The 14,421-nt window shown below is 46.1% G+C and overlaps 2 protein-coding genes across 12 annotated transcripts; one reads left to right on the top strand and one right to left on the bottom strand.

Moving 5' to 3' along the window:
* Positions 1–53: 53 nt before the first annotated feature.
* On the bottom strand, positions 54–11,046 carry LOC120950671 (mastermind-like protein 2). Of its 11 annotated transcripts, none has more exons than XM_040368903.2 (9): positions 10,946–11,046; positions 8,043–9,044; positions 7,743–7,953; positions 7,467–7,568; positions 6,379–6,483; positions 6,062–6,296; positions 4,976–5,860; positions 4,781–4,897; positions 54–4,696 (listed from the first exon to the last, which is right to left on the bottom strand). In XM_040368903.2, exons 2-9 carry the CDS (start codon positions 8,885–8,887, stop codon positions 4,557–4,559), a joined length of 2,640 nt encoding a protein of 879 aa, XP_040224837.2. In that variant the 5' UTR covers positions 8,888–9,044; positions 10,946–11,046; the 3' UTR covers positions 54–4,556. The 11 variants fall into 11 exon arrangements, with proteins under 11 accessions (XP_040224837.2, XP_040224833.2, XP_049462613.1 ...); XM_040368899.2 differs by lacking the exon at positions 10,946–11,046 and adding an exon at positions 10,787–10,932; XM_049606656.1 differs by lacking the exon at positions 10,946–11,046 and adding an exon at positions 10,742–10,931.
* A 980-nt stretch (positions 11,047–12,026) lies between these two features.
* On the top strand, positions 12,027–14,299 carry LOC120950674 (acireductone dioxygenase). Its single transcript, XM_040368912.2, has 4 exons — positions 12,027–12,608; positions 12,678–12,883; positions 12,969–13,065; positions 13,129–14,299. Exons 1-4 carry the CDS (start codon positions 12,486–12,488, stop codon positions 13,252–13,254), a joined length of 552 nt encoding a protein of 183 aa, XP_040224846.2. The 5' UTR covers positions 12,027–12,485; the 3' UTR covers positions 13,255–14,299.
* Positions 14,300–14,421: the final 122 nt, after the last annotated feature.

Raw genomic sequence — 14,421 nt, 5'->3', positions numbered from 1 at the left:
AGAATGTGTGTCACTGCTTTTGTTCTTTCTCAACATTCTCAATGCCCTTCAACTGTAGTAAAGCAACTAAAAACGTAGTTTTATTACTTTCGAGTGTTCTTTTTTTTGTTGTTTATATCGATTATCCAGTGTTACTGATAATTAATAGCAAAATTGAAGTCAAGTCGTGTGTCGGTTTTGTTTCGTTCTTTTTTGCTTGTGTATTGCTCTTACACACCTGCCTGCCTGCCTGCGTATGGTTTTCTTTTAGCTTGGAAACGTTCCTGTGGACTATCTACCATACACCATACACAAACTGTGTGTCTTGGGGGAGTGAAATTTAACAGAAAATATATTAAACAATTTAGAGAATGTGTTTTCACAAACACATAAAAGAACAATAAAAAAACGAAGTATTTTAAAAGGCCAAATCGTATGAGAGGGATATAAATCAGATCCGAAAAAAACGAAAACATAGTTTGTACTTAGTTTTTGTCATTTGTTGTCTAGAATTGTTTGGCGAGATCGAAACAATCGTAGAAATAGGAGGACCTTTTCTAAATATTGCCATTATGTTTTCGAATAAAAAGAAGAATAAGACTTCCCCCCTTTGGGTGTTTGGTACTGTGTGACACAAGTAAAGTTAAGGCCTAATTTTGTGTGTTTTAGGAGAAGAGAAAGATTTCTTTTCATATTTCGCGCATTTTAATAAATTGCCTGCTCTCTTTACTGTGGTTTTGATTAGTCCGTCCTCACTCACACACACCATGTCCTTGTTACTCTCACTTTCTTCCTTTCGGTTTCGTTACCGTACGCCCTCGATCGGTCCTTTCTCAAGCAAACTATCATCAAATAGAAGAAACAAAAAAACTCACACCGCTTTTCGAGCAAAACACGCTTTTCTCCGTCCCTTTCTTTTTTTTGCTTGTTTGTTTTTGTTTCCTTACGACCACCAAAATTCGTTTTTTAGCCTAGACTTAAAAAATATTACTTAGAATTTCTTTGTAAATTTTTCGCCTTCATCCTTTCCTTATACTTTTTTCCGCGTTTACTTTCTAGCGCGCGCGCACACACGCTCACATTTTCCTTTTTGTCTTATCATATCATATACCACACCGCTTCCATCCTAACAGTAGAGCCTTACATGTTTACTGTAGCATCTTATTCAATTTTGTTTTCGTTATTGTTATTTGCCTAAAATATGTCTCACCCACTTTCTTCTTCTTGTTTTTTTTGTTAAACTTTTTCCTCTTCCAATCCTTACATTACACGCGCTTACCACCTTACCATTTTCTCTTTTTGTCTAAACTTTAAGCTAACTTAACCTCCTCTCTTGTTTTTAGTTTTGTTTCTTGTTGTGGTTGTTGGTTTGTTTTTTGTTTTTGCTTTACTTTCTTTTTTTCTTTTTGCAAGCGTATTGACGCATCATTTCGAAAAGAATATAACCGTTGAATTTAAAACATAATACAGCTTATCCTTGCATAGCTGCTCTACTTTTGATGTTACCTCCTTCTCATGCCTCTCTCACGGTGTAAGTTTTGTGTGGCCGTTTTTCACCATGAACCATTGTTGTAAAATGGGTAACAAAAAAAAAAGAAGTGGGAAAACAACTAATCGTAAAAATGAACCACATTTCAACAAAATGGGCTATGAAACGTCATATAGATGAAATTATAATTTGATAAAGCAATACAGAACGAAACACGTTTGTACACAGAAAAAAGTCTAACTAACGTAAACTATTTAAACTCATAACTATGGTGTGTTGTACAGTTGCACAAAACAACTTTGCTGATGCACACAAGCGTGCAAAAAGAAAGCATCAATGTGTTCATGGTGCAAGATCGGTTATTTGTTTTTCAAAAAGACGATCTTCTATTACTTCTATTACTCCTTGGTCTTGTTCTCAAGTGTCCCAGATCTTTGCATACTTAATAAAAATAAACAATAGGTCTTAGAGTTTGATTCTCCTTCCCTTACGTAGCCGTTGTCTACCCTTTTCCCGAGTCCCGAGTTTCTCTCTTGTGTATAATTGAGCAAACGATAATTCCTGCACAGAGCGCGCACCGTGTGTGCCGGTTCTAATTGTATTCCCAGGCAAGAACGCAAAAAGTTTATCACAAATTTTGCAATTTAGAGAAACGGGATCACATTCCCTACTGTTGACGAGAAGGGACAGCGGCGCGGCTGGGGGGGAAGAAGATTTGTTTTGTTATTTGATTGGGAATTTGTTTCACCCCTCATTGTTTCGAATGTTGCAGCTAAACCATCATATGCTTAGCCCCATCATCATCATCATCATCATAATGATGCATGTCAGCAGAAAAGTGTTGTGTGTTAATGTCCTTCCATTACGTTAGGATAGGTTTAGTTACGATGGTTTACTTTATATTTGGTAGGTAAGTTTACGTAGAAACGCTCTCTTGATATTATATGTGTATTCAGCACATATTGCTTGAAACGAAAGGGAAAAACTCAGGTGTTAAGGGGCAGAAACAGAACAGAAAAAAAAGTCCCAAAAGATTGTGGGGGGGGGATGCGGGGAAATTATCACCTAACAAAAACACTCTACACACACTCAGAGGCACATGGTTTAACTAAAAGGTAGCTGTGGAAGTATCCTGGCATGTACAATAGGAAGGGGCTATAAAGCTATAAAAGCAACCAAAAAAGGCTTGGTTTCGATCAATTAAAAGGGGGAACGGGAAAACAAAACAATCTTTTGATTTTTTTGTAACAAATTTAAAGACACAGACAAATCATCCTATTCTTCTATAAAGATGAGAGAGTGTTGAATGTAGGAAGACCGTTGTCTCCCATAGTCTATTCGTATCGTAGAGGTCGATATTAGGAATAATTCACAGTTGGATGTTTAATCCTATTACACCTTCCTGTCTGCCTGTCACCAATGCACGTTCAAACACAAACACAGAGTCTTTAAGAAGCTAGGAAAACGAAGTATTATGTGAAACAAATAGTGCCCCGGTGGCTCTTGCAGTCCGTTCACACGCAGAACTGGGTTGTCCTGCTGTGAATAAACCTAAACCACGTATTATCAGTCAGATTGGGGGCTTAACTTGGTCGTATTTCGATACTGTCATTGACGAACCAAACGAACATTCAGCAAAAGTGCCAAAGTGTTGTGCCTCGCAATTGTACAATTTGGTTAGATTCAAAATTATAATTTTCCTGCACAAAGTGTTTTTAGGAGAATGGTCAGTGATTAGAAATTGGTCTTGCTGTGCTAAATTTAAGTTAAAACTGCTGTAAATTAGCCTTTTCATACAGACTAGAGCTCCAGTATTGGGAAATTATACGCAACTCTGTGGTTTAGCAGCAATTCACATTATTCGACAAAACAACAACAACAAAAAACTTTGATTTGAACTTTAAACTTATAATCAAATTCAATATTCCCGCCTTGCTACTATCATCGACCTGTCCTCATTCACTTTTGCGTGTGTGTGTGTGTGTTTTTGCTTAAAGCGCAAAAACACAATTTACCCCAATAGTATTAGGTGGTAGTACTAGTAGTAAGAAAGCCACTGCAAACCATGGTGCCTAATTATCTTCCTAATAGTGTATAATTCCATATATGTATGTGTGTGTGTGTTTAGTGGAAAAATCAAACATTGCTATTCAAGTGTGCAGCTGAATAAAACTTTAAATGTGGCCAAACGAAAACACACGCTTATCGTCGCTATCAAAAGGCAAAACACGTGCATTACACACGCAAAACAAAACACACACACACACACATATATACGCACGACAGCACCAACGACGGGATGGACTGGGTAAAGGCCAATCCACGGGTGCCTTTCCCTAAACTGCCAAAAAGTGACTGTTAAAAGGTGCATTTCGACACACCTTCCTCTAGAGCTAACTTTATCACACGCGAATCGACGTGATCGGGACGAGTTGATAATCGCGTTGCTTTCTAGCTCGATTTCTTACGGGGGTTTTCTGTCGCTGGTGCGTAATGTGGAGGTGTGCGTCGTTTAGTAGTAGTAGTACCTTAGTGTGAACTTGCGTTCTTCGAAACGTGAGCGAACAAAATTCTGCCTTTGTTCAAACAAAAACTAGCCACAAAATTAACTAAAAATTACCGTCCTAATACGTACGATCTTAGTTATCGTCAGTGTACAAAAAAAGAAAAGAATATGATATAAAACATATAAACAGAAAGTATCGCTTATCACTAAAACAGCACTCACTACGTTTGCCGCCTCCCATCGTTCGACCTTCATAGCATTTAAAGCCAGCCAGAGTCAGTCTGCCGGCCGGTCGGCAAAGAAGCCTTCTCTGCATGAAATTTACGTCCTTTTTGTTTGGGTTTAGTGTGTTTGTGTGTCTGTGTGTGTATGCGTGCGGTTGTCCATTGGCATACAAGCGGCGAAGACGACGAATTCGGACGGAAGTCGTCTCGAAGTCGCAGTCACAGTACGCTCATGGCGCCTACTTTTGCTCTTAAAGTCATTAAAGTTGCCTGCTGCTGTATGTTGACATCACTTTTTACCCAAATGGACCATTCCGCACGCTCTCGCTCTCTCATTCTCTCCAGCGGGTTGCTTTGCTTAAGATTTCCAATTATTTTGTCTACTGTTGCTCGGCCCAGGGTTGGATTGGGACATCATCTCCTGATACTGACGCTGCAGCTCTATCGCACGCTGCATTTCGGCTATCGAGGAACCCTTACCGGCGGCCGATAATGAAGCTGTACGGCACGAGGATGAAAGTGTATGATTAATAATTTGTTCCGACGGTTTAAATCTCGACTGGAAACGCTGTCCGCACTTACCCGCTGCTGCTTGAGCCATTGCCAGCTGATAGGAGTACAGTAGGGGCGAAAATTGCATCATTTGCGCCTGCAGACTGTTCATGTTTAGGTTACCGGCCTGTAGGTTTTGCTGCAGTCCTGTGAACGGTGGAAACAAAGAAGAGCGGGCTTTAGTGGATATGGTGCCTCATTTAGCATTTAGCAGGCGGCACAAACCTCTAAAGAACTGCTGCTGTATTGCCTGGACGGCGGCGGCCGTTGCCGTCGGATTGCTGAGATTGGCCAGATTGCCCAGGCTGCCGAAGTTGCCGAGCGCGCCGAGCTGGCCCAGCCCGCCCAGCCCGGCCAGCGCCGTAAGCTGGGCGGCGGCCGCCTCTGCCGTCGCGTTTGCCGTCGCACTGTGCCGGCTGGAGCGGGAGCTGGACGCGGGCGGCGGTGTTTGATGCTGGTTCGGTGGTGTGGGCGTTGGGCGCGGGGTCGGTGTGGGAGTTTTCGATTTTGAGGGCGCCTGCGACTGCAGGTGGGCCGCATGCAGCTGGTGCAGATGGTGATGGCGACTTTGCTGCTGTTGCTGCTGCTGTTGCTGCTGTTCTTGCAGCTGTTGCAGCTGCTGTTGCTGCAGTTGCTGCTGAAGCTGTTGTTGCTGCTGCTGCTGTAGTTGCTGCTGCTGTAGCTGCTGCAGCTGTACCTGCTGCTGGCGCAGCTGTTCCTGCTGCTCCTTCTGGCGCTGCTGGCGCTCCTGTCGCTCCTGTTGGGCGGCAGCCGCTGCCGCTGCTGCTGCGGCTGCTGCCGCCTGCTGCTGTTGCTGCTGCTGCTGCTGCTGGAGATGCTGCAGGGCGGCGGCCTGCTGGGCCTGCTGCTGCGCCTGCTCCAGCTCGCGCAGCTCACGCTGCTCGCGCAGTCCCGGGGTAGACGAGGGCGTTGGATGGATGTCGACCGGCGAGGGGCTGCTTTGGGCCGCCAGCCGGGCCTCGATTTCCTGCTCCTGCTGCAGCGCCTTCACGAACGCCGTCTTGAGACGGTTCGTGTGTTCGGCCTTCAGGGCCTTCTTCACGTTGCTCGTCACGCACTGCTCGCAGATGACCTTCGGATCCTTGCCAACTGTGTGCCGGATGAGGGGAGAGAAAAGCAAAAAGGGGGGAAACAACACAAAGCAAAGAAAAACGTTAGCAATCATTTGTATGCTCTTTCGTGCGCTTCGACACATAGAAACCATCGCACCCGCTCGCCACGCTTAGTCGCGGGTGGCGGCAATGGCGAGGGTGTTTGATGGCGACAAAAAGAAAGGAAACAACACAAAACCTGGACTGTTCTGAAAAGTGGGATTTCCTCTTTTACCCTGTTTCTCCCATTTCCAGACGGGCGTAAAGTCGATCTTGCACTGCGCGCACCGGTACGGGTGCTGCGGTGGGTTCGATTTTTTGTCCTTCGTCAGATAGTCCACCACGTGCTCGAGCCCGAGCAGATAGACGAACTCGATGTTGCTCGGGTTCGGCACAAAGTGCATCTCCGGCGGTGGCGGCTTGGGTGGTGGAATCTGTTCGGAATAATAGAAGAGATAGATATGGTTGAATTGCGCAGCACAAAAAATCACATTGTTGGTAGGTTGTTTGTCTTACCTGAAGCAATGTTTTCTCTAGCTGCTTCCGGAGTGCCAGCTTGGCGGACGCTTGCCGTTGGGCTTGGCTTTGCGGGTCTTCGCGGGTCGATTGATCGCGATCGCGCTGTAATTGTGGCGTGGAAAGGGAAAATAAGGCAAAATTAGAATTTGCCACATTGGAGCCGGCTCCCTGCAGACCACTGCTTATCTTTCGGTGACTCATTTCGTCTTATCGCTGTAAGTGAGTTGTTATGCGTCGCCTACAAGCGAAAGCAGAATTCTACAGCATAGACATTGAAATCTAGACGAAGTAGAATTAATTCTCTACGTAGAAAAACAGGAATGATTCACAATCATATTATGTGATTGTCTTCGTATTTCCTTTGTAAATATTTGAGTGAATATATCAAACATTACTTCATGTCTTAAAATTGCCATAATTGCTGTAAAAAACATATTATTCTGCAAATAGATTATACAGAGGACCAAACCCATTAAACAATGGGTCATTTGGTTACATTTGCAATTGAATATTTGCGACACGATCCGCCCGGATTGATTTACCAAAAAAATCCTACAAAGCGATAATCAACTCCGCGCTTGTTCCAGGGACTCTCCACATTACACTCAAATTCCAGCCACGATCGACAACGCGATTAGGGCGATTCAGTGAAACGATTGCGTAGCGGTCGTGTTATGTTGCGCGGAATGAAACACACTGCACCCTACATAGGGTAACAACGGTTTGGTACCGGATGACCCCAAATGTCACGATCGTCTGCCACACGGGTAGATAAGGGCCTTCTCCGTGTGTAAACAGGTCGCGCATGCTTCATTTGCCTCACCCGATGGGTGTGTGTGTAGTGTTGTCATTTAAATCCCAAAAAACATACAAAGACACACAGACGGTCGAAAAATAGCTCGCTGAAAAGTGGTGATGTAAAAACAATTAAACACACCATGGAACATTTCACTTTGTTTCCTAATCAATCAATGAAAATTATCAATTTAGCACTCATCAACCATTTTTTTTTTAACGAAATTTGTGAAAACTTATCAATGCAGAACTCGTGAACCTCTCACTATCTCTCTCCCACGTCTACTCACCTTCAGCGAGACCGGTTCCACGGTCGTGCAGCTGATCTGGGCCGGAATCGGTGGCGTTGGTGTGATCGATACCGAGCTGCTAAGCTGCCCAAGATTCTGGCTCTGAGCGTCGAGTGCATGTGGGAGGAAAAGAGAGAAAAAAAAGAAAAAAAGAACCGATCATTCGCTTGTTCCTTATCCGTACGCCAAGCCACACCCGCCCAGTGAAACCGTTCTTGATAGAGCCCAACGAAACTACTGGGACCGGAATAAACATTACATTCGCGGTCGACTCACATTGCGCTGCTTCATGGCGGCGGTGGGCGCGTTGGTCGGCGTGATCGTCACCGACGGCGTGATGATGAGATTGGACGCGCCCCGGCTCAGCCCGATCGGCAACCGCTGGCCGGGGCTGCTCGGCGTTAGCGTGGCGCCGCCCGGCAGGGACGGTCTTTGGGTGAGCGATACCTTCGGCACCGGCGTAATGTTTAACGGTGAGCCTCGATTGCTGAAACAGTGGGCAAAGGAGGAAGGTGGGATGTTATTAACAGCATACAGGGACGCACACACACACACACAAAGGAAAGGCATCCTTACTTGACCGGGTTGGAGATGGGTTTGCTGGAGGAGGAGGAGGATGACTTCGAGTGGGCTGGCAGTGGCACGGCGTTCGTTGGCGTGACGCTCAGCGAACCCTTGGTCAGGGCGGCCGGGATGGCGGCCAGCGGGTTCGACAGGTTCGCGTTGCTCGGCGTCACGATCAGGTTCTCCTTCATCATGACCTGCTGCGACTGTTTCAGCTTCTTCAGCAGCACCAGCTTCGTCTCCTCGCTGCGCAGCTCCTCGCGCAGCTTCCGCAGGCCGCGCTCGCGCTCGCAGATTTCGGCCGCCGTCAGCTCCTTGATTGGGTAGACCGGCGGCATCTCCTCGTCCTCGGATTCGGACAGCCCGGTCGTAACGCTGCCGGTACCACCACCGCCACCACTACCGTTCTGTGACCGGCCGTTCACCTTTGCCGGCAGCAGCACGATGTCGGGCACTTCCGCGTACGATTTCACCTCCGTGCGGGGTCGCAGAACGCGCCGCCCCGGGATGGGCGATGTGCTGCCCGTTTCTCCTCCTCCCAATGCTGCCCCTCCTACTCCCCCTCCACTGCTCATTGTCGGTGGTGGGGGTTGTTGTTGTTGTTGTTGTGGTGCAGCAACGGCAGCAGCACCCGGACTCATAGCACTGCCTAGGTTCCCACCACCACCACCACCACTGTTGCTTCCGTGATGATGGGAGGCGGAAACGGGCGGCAGGGCGGGCGTGATGGTGAGGCCGGAGTTTTTCGCCAGCGCACGCAGATCGCGCGCCGTGGACGGTGTGATCGTGATCGAGGAGCGCCCGGAACCGAGGCTAAGGTCGACCACGGCCGAATCGTCCACCTCCATGCGCTCCATTCTGTTTGGAAGGTGGGCGGAAGGAGCCGAGCGGATTTTCACTTTTAACTTTTTGCTTTTGTGTTGTGTCTTCTTTTTGCTTTAACTGCCCTTCCCTCTAAACCGCTCTTAATCACTAAAACTTTTCCTCACACACAAACACTTTACAAACTGCCACCTGATGGTGAAAAAGAAAACGAAGATGAAAAACATGAATTTCCCGTTACACACAGCCACACAGCTACACAAACAGAGACATCAACACACACACACACACACACAGGGGTACGCGTACGGAACACCGGGCTGTGTGTGCACTGCACTGCAAAACTAACTGAGTGACGGGAAAAGCCTCCCGCAGCCCCGCACCACCACTTCTCCCCAACTCCCCTTCACCCCTATTCAACATGCACTTGTAATGGCTAGACCAAAAATTAACCAAATTCTTCTTCGATTTTGCATTTCACGGCTATCGTTTGCCTCCCGTCCCCGTCCCACACACAGGTCGATTTAGTTTTCCATTCATACCGCCACACCATCCCTCTCTTCAACGCCTGCTCTTCTTTGCTAGTGTCTTCAATGCGTGGCCACCCATTCCCCACCAGCAGCGACACACAAACGCACCAACGCAACAACACGACGCAAAGGGTACTGCTGCGCTGGTGTTCCTCTCCCACAACCTTCCCTTGTCCTATTCCTCTTCACTGTTCACACCAAGAACTACACACCACAGCACCACCTTATCCATCGGGGTTCAAGCGCGCGCGCCCTCTATCTCTCTATCATCACACGAAATTCTGCCAACAAATCACACCCGCAGCCGAAAGGTTAGGAAACACGGGCCAGGAAGCGAAGGAAGGCAATGTTGGTGGAACAGACACGCAGCGGGCAGCACTGGGGGAGGTGGAATGCAGGGCGGTGGGGTGTTCTGCAATTACATAGTCACTCTATATTATCTTCCGCGCCCGTCCGCATCCCCTCCCCCTGTGTACCTAGCAACCACTGTCGGGGGCTGTTGGGCTTTCTCTTGACGGGACTGTGTGGCCGAAAAATCCGACAAACCGGAAAAGCAGCCACACTGCTGCTACTGCACACACACACACGCGATTTCGGGGCGACGATGAAGATGATGGGCCTTTTATCAATGAACGACCGAATGCAATAATCCACAATCCATCGAGCATTTGTAAACACGCACACGCACAATCACACGGAACCGAGGGATGAAGAGAGCTTACGAGAAAGAGAGAGAGACACACACAGTGAGGGACACTCCGTCGGCGGCAAAAAGCCTCTGGAAACCTTTTCCCTTAAAACGCACCGAACCTTTTTTTACTCGTTTGCTGCTGCTGCTTGCTCGCCTACTGTGTGTATGTGTGTGTGTTTCTCTCTTACGCCATGATACTTTTCGGTTGTCAACTTTTCTAACCCCCTCCCGCTTCCCTTGTGCACAACACCGCTGGCTACCGCGCACCCGCACCCAACTGACACTCCGCTGCTGATGTGTGTGCGTGTGTGCGTGTGTGCGTGTGTGTGGGTCGAGCGCGGTGTGCTCTAGATATCGACGAGACGTCGGAGATTCTTCCTTTTCCTCCGTTTCCCTTCCCCCCCCCCACCCCTTCACGGTTGTTCCACACTTCTGCACCTTCCCTGCACCCCGTTCAATGGACCTTTTCGTGGCGGAAGTCAATCGTTTCGGGAGGGTTTTTTTTTCTTTTTGTTTTGCAGCCGCACTAGGTCCAACTTTTAGTGCGCTTTGGTTTCCACAACAACAGGGACCGCCACCGTCACCGTCGCTGCCGCACGACCCTTTTGCTTTTGCTCGGCACACAACACACAGCCTAGAACGGGGAAGATTTGCCCCGTTGCACGCACTTGCACTAGGGGGGCAGGGATATTATCACGCGCACGCACACACACCTTCGCTTCGCACACCTCCTGATAGCGATGCGCGCTAGGTTTACACGCGTACGCTTTTCTTCGCAATAAAAATACACCTCTACTGCACGGTGGAATGAGCGAGGCCCGAGCGACGTAGGGAAAAAACAGCCACACACACACACACACAGCGCCACTCACTCTTCTTCCTTCATTTCGGCGTGCTCAACAAACAATTTCGTGCTCCCGCTGTGGGGCGGGACAGCTCTGTGCGCGCACCTTGGGCATTGTTGCGCGTTTGACAGCGGCGCGTGCGGCGTGCAATTTTGTTGTTTGGGCCCGGCGGGACGATGCATTGCAATCATTCGAGCAGTTGCGCGCACACGGTGAAGGTTTGGAAAGAGTTTATTTTAACAAAAAATTTGTATAAAGTAAGAGAAAACAGGGGAATCATTCACAACATGAAGCATTTTCTATTTATTTTTTGATTGATTTTTTCAGATTGCCACTCGAGCAGATTTGCTCGAACGGGTGGTTTGATGTAAATGTCAAACTTCAACGCATTATCTGTATATACCTATATTATATAATGAACAGAATATTATCCGGGCATGACTATTCAGATTACTGGCTAGCCAAAATGAAAATAACCCAAAAAGGTGAATGTGAAAATTGCAGAAAATCAAATACAGGATGGCACATGATCTTTGACTGTCCTAAATACAATAATAATAACAATAACAATAACAATAGAACAAAATTTGAAGATTTCCGAAAAACATGGAGAGAACCCTCTGGAAAAACAATAAGGCAAATTATAAATTTCATAAAACAAAATCACATAGAAATATGAAAAGAATGAGAGGAAAAGGAGAAACATCTTTTATCTCTTCCTGCAATGGAAGATCATTTAAAGAAAAAAAAAATCTCCCTAAAACCTCAAAAAAAAAAACAAACAAACAAACAAACAAACAAACAAGAGAAAAAAAATAATAGCATAGATAACTATAATTAATTAGAGAAATAAATGGAACAACACAAACAGATGGAAACTAACTGAATTTTGTTTTCAAAACCCAGTATAGTTACCCACACACACATACACACCAAACTCAAAAAAACGGACACAAAAACAACACCCAACAGACAACACAAAACAATCTGAGTATCAAACCCCGTGAAATAAACGATGTGACAACCAAATACTGAAAGAAGAGAAAAAAAAAATAAAAAAAAAATAAAGAGAAATAGACTGCAAGGTCTCTCTAACAATCAAGATGGTCAACCTCTGATTATGATGTCCCACAACATCATAGGAGGACAAACCCCATCACCCAAAGAAGAAGAAGAAGAAGTATATACCTTGGTGGCACAGTGAGCATATGTTTTTAATTCGATTTTAAACAAATTCCATTTTATTGATCGATACAATTAAGCAAAAAAAAGTGTTTAAAATGAGCAATTATCATATTATTGCAATAATGTATGCATTCCTCAAGAAAGCATGAAATTGTCCGCATGATCGAGCGATCGAATGCTGTCTGATGATGTGTTTACAAACACCTCTCTCAACTGACAGCATTCTGGAAAGAACAATTTTACAGCCAATTTTCTTATCAAAAGCCAGCTCTAACAAAAAAAGGGTTTTTGAACCTGCGCGCCACATTCCTTCGCCAGTTATCAATTTAATCGCCCGTGAAGCAGCTGCGTTTGTTTTCCCTCGTAAAATCTAGCTCACACAATGGTGCGTGCCTGGTTTATGGACAGTGAGCCGACCGATCAGCGTCTGGAGCACCAGCTCGATCCGCCCAAGTTCCTGACGCTGGACGAGCTGTTCAAAAGCACCGGGGTGGAATATTTTAAGGTAAGCTAGTGCGAAGCCGAAGCCGGTAGCCAATACATCCATCCTTCACAAAACGATTGCCTTCCGCAGATTAACATTCCAACGTACGATACGGATGGGGTGCTGGGGAAGATCCGCAACGATCGGGGCTACTCCTACGAGGACGAAATCACCTGCTCCGAGGCGTGCTTGCCCGATTACGCCAACAAGCTGAAGTCGTTCTTCACCGAGCATCTGCACACGGACGAGGAGATCCGGCTGGTGCTGGATGGTTCCGGTTACTTCGACGTGCGCAAGTGAGTGATCAATCCCGGTGGGGTGGGCGGATTGGTTGAAAGTGGGTTTTTATTATTGTAATATTGTCCTTTCCCACTATTTTAGTGGTCCGGATGATGCATGGGTACGGATCGAGGTCGTTGCCGGTGATTTGATCATTATTCCCAGTGGAATCTATCATCGCTTCACGCTGGACATGAAGGTAATACCCTAGAAGGGGACTTACGGGGCAGAAAATTAACACGCAATACAATTGCCATTACAGAACTACATCAAAGCCAAGCGTTACTTTGTTGGCGAACCGGTCTGGCTGCCGTACAACCGTCCAGCAGACGAGATGGACTGTCGCAAGGACTATTTGAAGCGGTTGGAAGCTGGGTTCGCCGCCTAATGCGTACCTGTGCGTTTTTATGATGCGATCTGATTTTGTTAACCACCCTCTTCTTCCATAAATCCAACTGCATTCAATGCAATAATTTGTTTAATAAATGTTATACCATTCCCCGCAACACTGTTGCTATTCGGACGTACCAGCACTATTGAAACGAATGCTCTCCTCCGTTACTTAACCTTTCAATATTATGTCACACCATCGGGTTTTATTCTTGTAGAACCATTCTTCTCGCTTCGCGCACGCGTTTCTCTCCATTACATGCCCATTACATCGTAATAATGTTAATGCTTTACTTACTATTTGTATTATCGTTCATGTTACTTGGCTTCTTTCTTCGAGTGGCCACACACACACACGCACACACACTACCTCCGTATTCGTCCATGCTCCACAAAACGCCAGCCAACGGTCATCACCACCACCATCTTCACGGGATTCACATTTCATAAATCATCGTTCTTAGAGAACATCCGAACATGGCCGCTTGCGGGTTTCCGGAGCCACCGCGTGGCCACTATCAATCACACAGCAGTAATGCTTCCATTCCACCGCGATCGAACACTAGAGCTCTGGTAGTGATCGTACATTAAAGGTAATCGTTATAATTATAATAATCATAATAATTCATAATAAGTGTGTACTACACTGCTTGGATGCTTTTTAAAGAGCTACAAAAAACGCCAATGCCAATGCAGAACACGAAATCGTCTTCATGCTTGTTTGTTTGTTTTGTTTTGTTTCTCTCCGCTTCTCTTCTGCCTATGCCTAGCGCGACAAAACAGCAAAAACCATAATTGCATCAATGTGTACCATCATTTTCAGTATATGAGTGAATCGTGGATCCTTTTAAAGCGTTCCCCTTCCTTTCGTAATTTACTTTAATGTTTTTTTATACTCTAGCCCTACTTCTCTCTTTCTCTCTCTCTCTCTCTCTCTCTTCAGACCATCTCTTCCTATGGTTATGTTTGCTGATAAGTGTTGATGTAGTGTTGTATAACGGTTAAGGTTGATGTATGGAGTAGACTTAGGTTTCGTATGCCGGAAGATAAGATACAGACCCTTTGGAGCCCTAATTTGTGTGTGTGTGTGTTTCTGTGTTGTCCTACCAGTTAAAAAAGGATTCTCTATTATTGAAGCACTTAGCAGTGTGCTCCCTGTATATGT

The sequence above is a fragment of the Anopheles coluzzii genome, chromosome 2 (assembly GCF_943734685.1).
Source record: "Anopheles coluzzii chromosome 2, AcolN3, whole genome shotgun sequence".
NCBI lineage: Eukaryota > Metazoa > Arthropoda > Insecta > Diptera > Culicidae > Anopheles > Anopheles coluzzii.
This window is presented reverse-complemented; position numbering and strand designations above follow the sequence as displayed.

Coding starts and splice junctions, on each gene's coding strand:
- LOC120950671 (XM_040368903.2), bottom strand. CDS start 8,887: ATGGAGCGCATGGAGGTGGACGATTCGGCCGTGGTCGACCTTAGCCTC. Junction 5,861..6,061: donor CACTTTTCAGAACAGTCCAG/GTTTTGTGTTGT, acceptor TCCGGCACACAG/TTGGCAAGGATCCGAAGGTC. Junction 4,697..4,780: donor AATGGCTCAAGCAGCAGCGG/GTAAGTGCGGAC, acceptor CGTGCCGTACAG/CTTCATTATCGGCCGCCGGT.
- LOC120950674 (XM_040368912.2), top strand. CDS start 12,486: ATGGTGCGTGCCTGGTTTATGGACAGTGAGCCGACCGATCAGCGTCTG. Junction 12,609..12,677: donor CCGGGGTGGAATATTTTAAG/GTAAGCTAGTGC, acceptor TGCCTTCCGCAG/ATTAACATTCCAACGTACGA. Junction 13,066..13,128: donor GCTTCACGCTGGACATGAAG/GTAATACCCTAG, acceptor TTGCCATTACAG/AACTACATCAAAGCCAAGCG.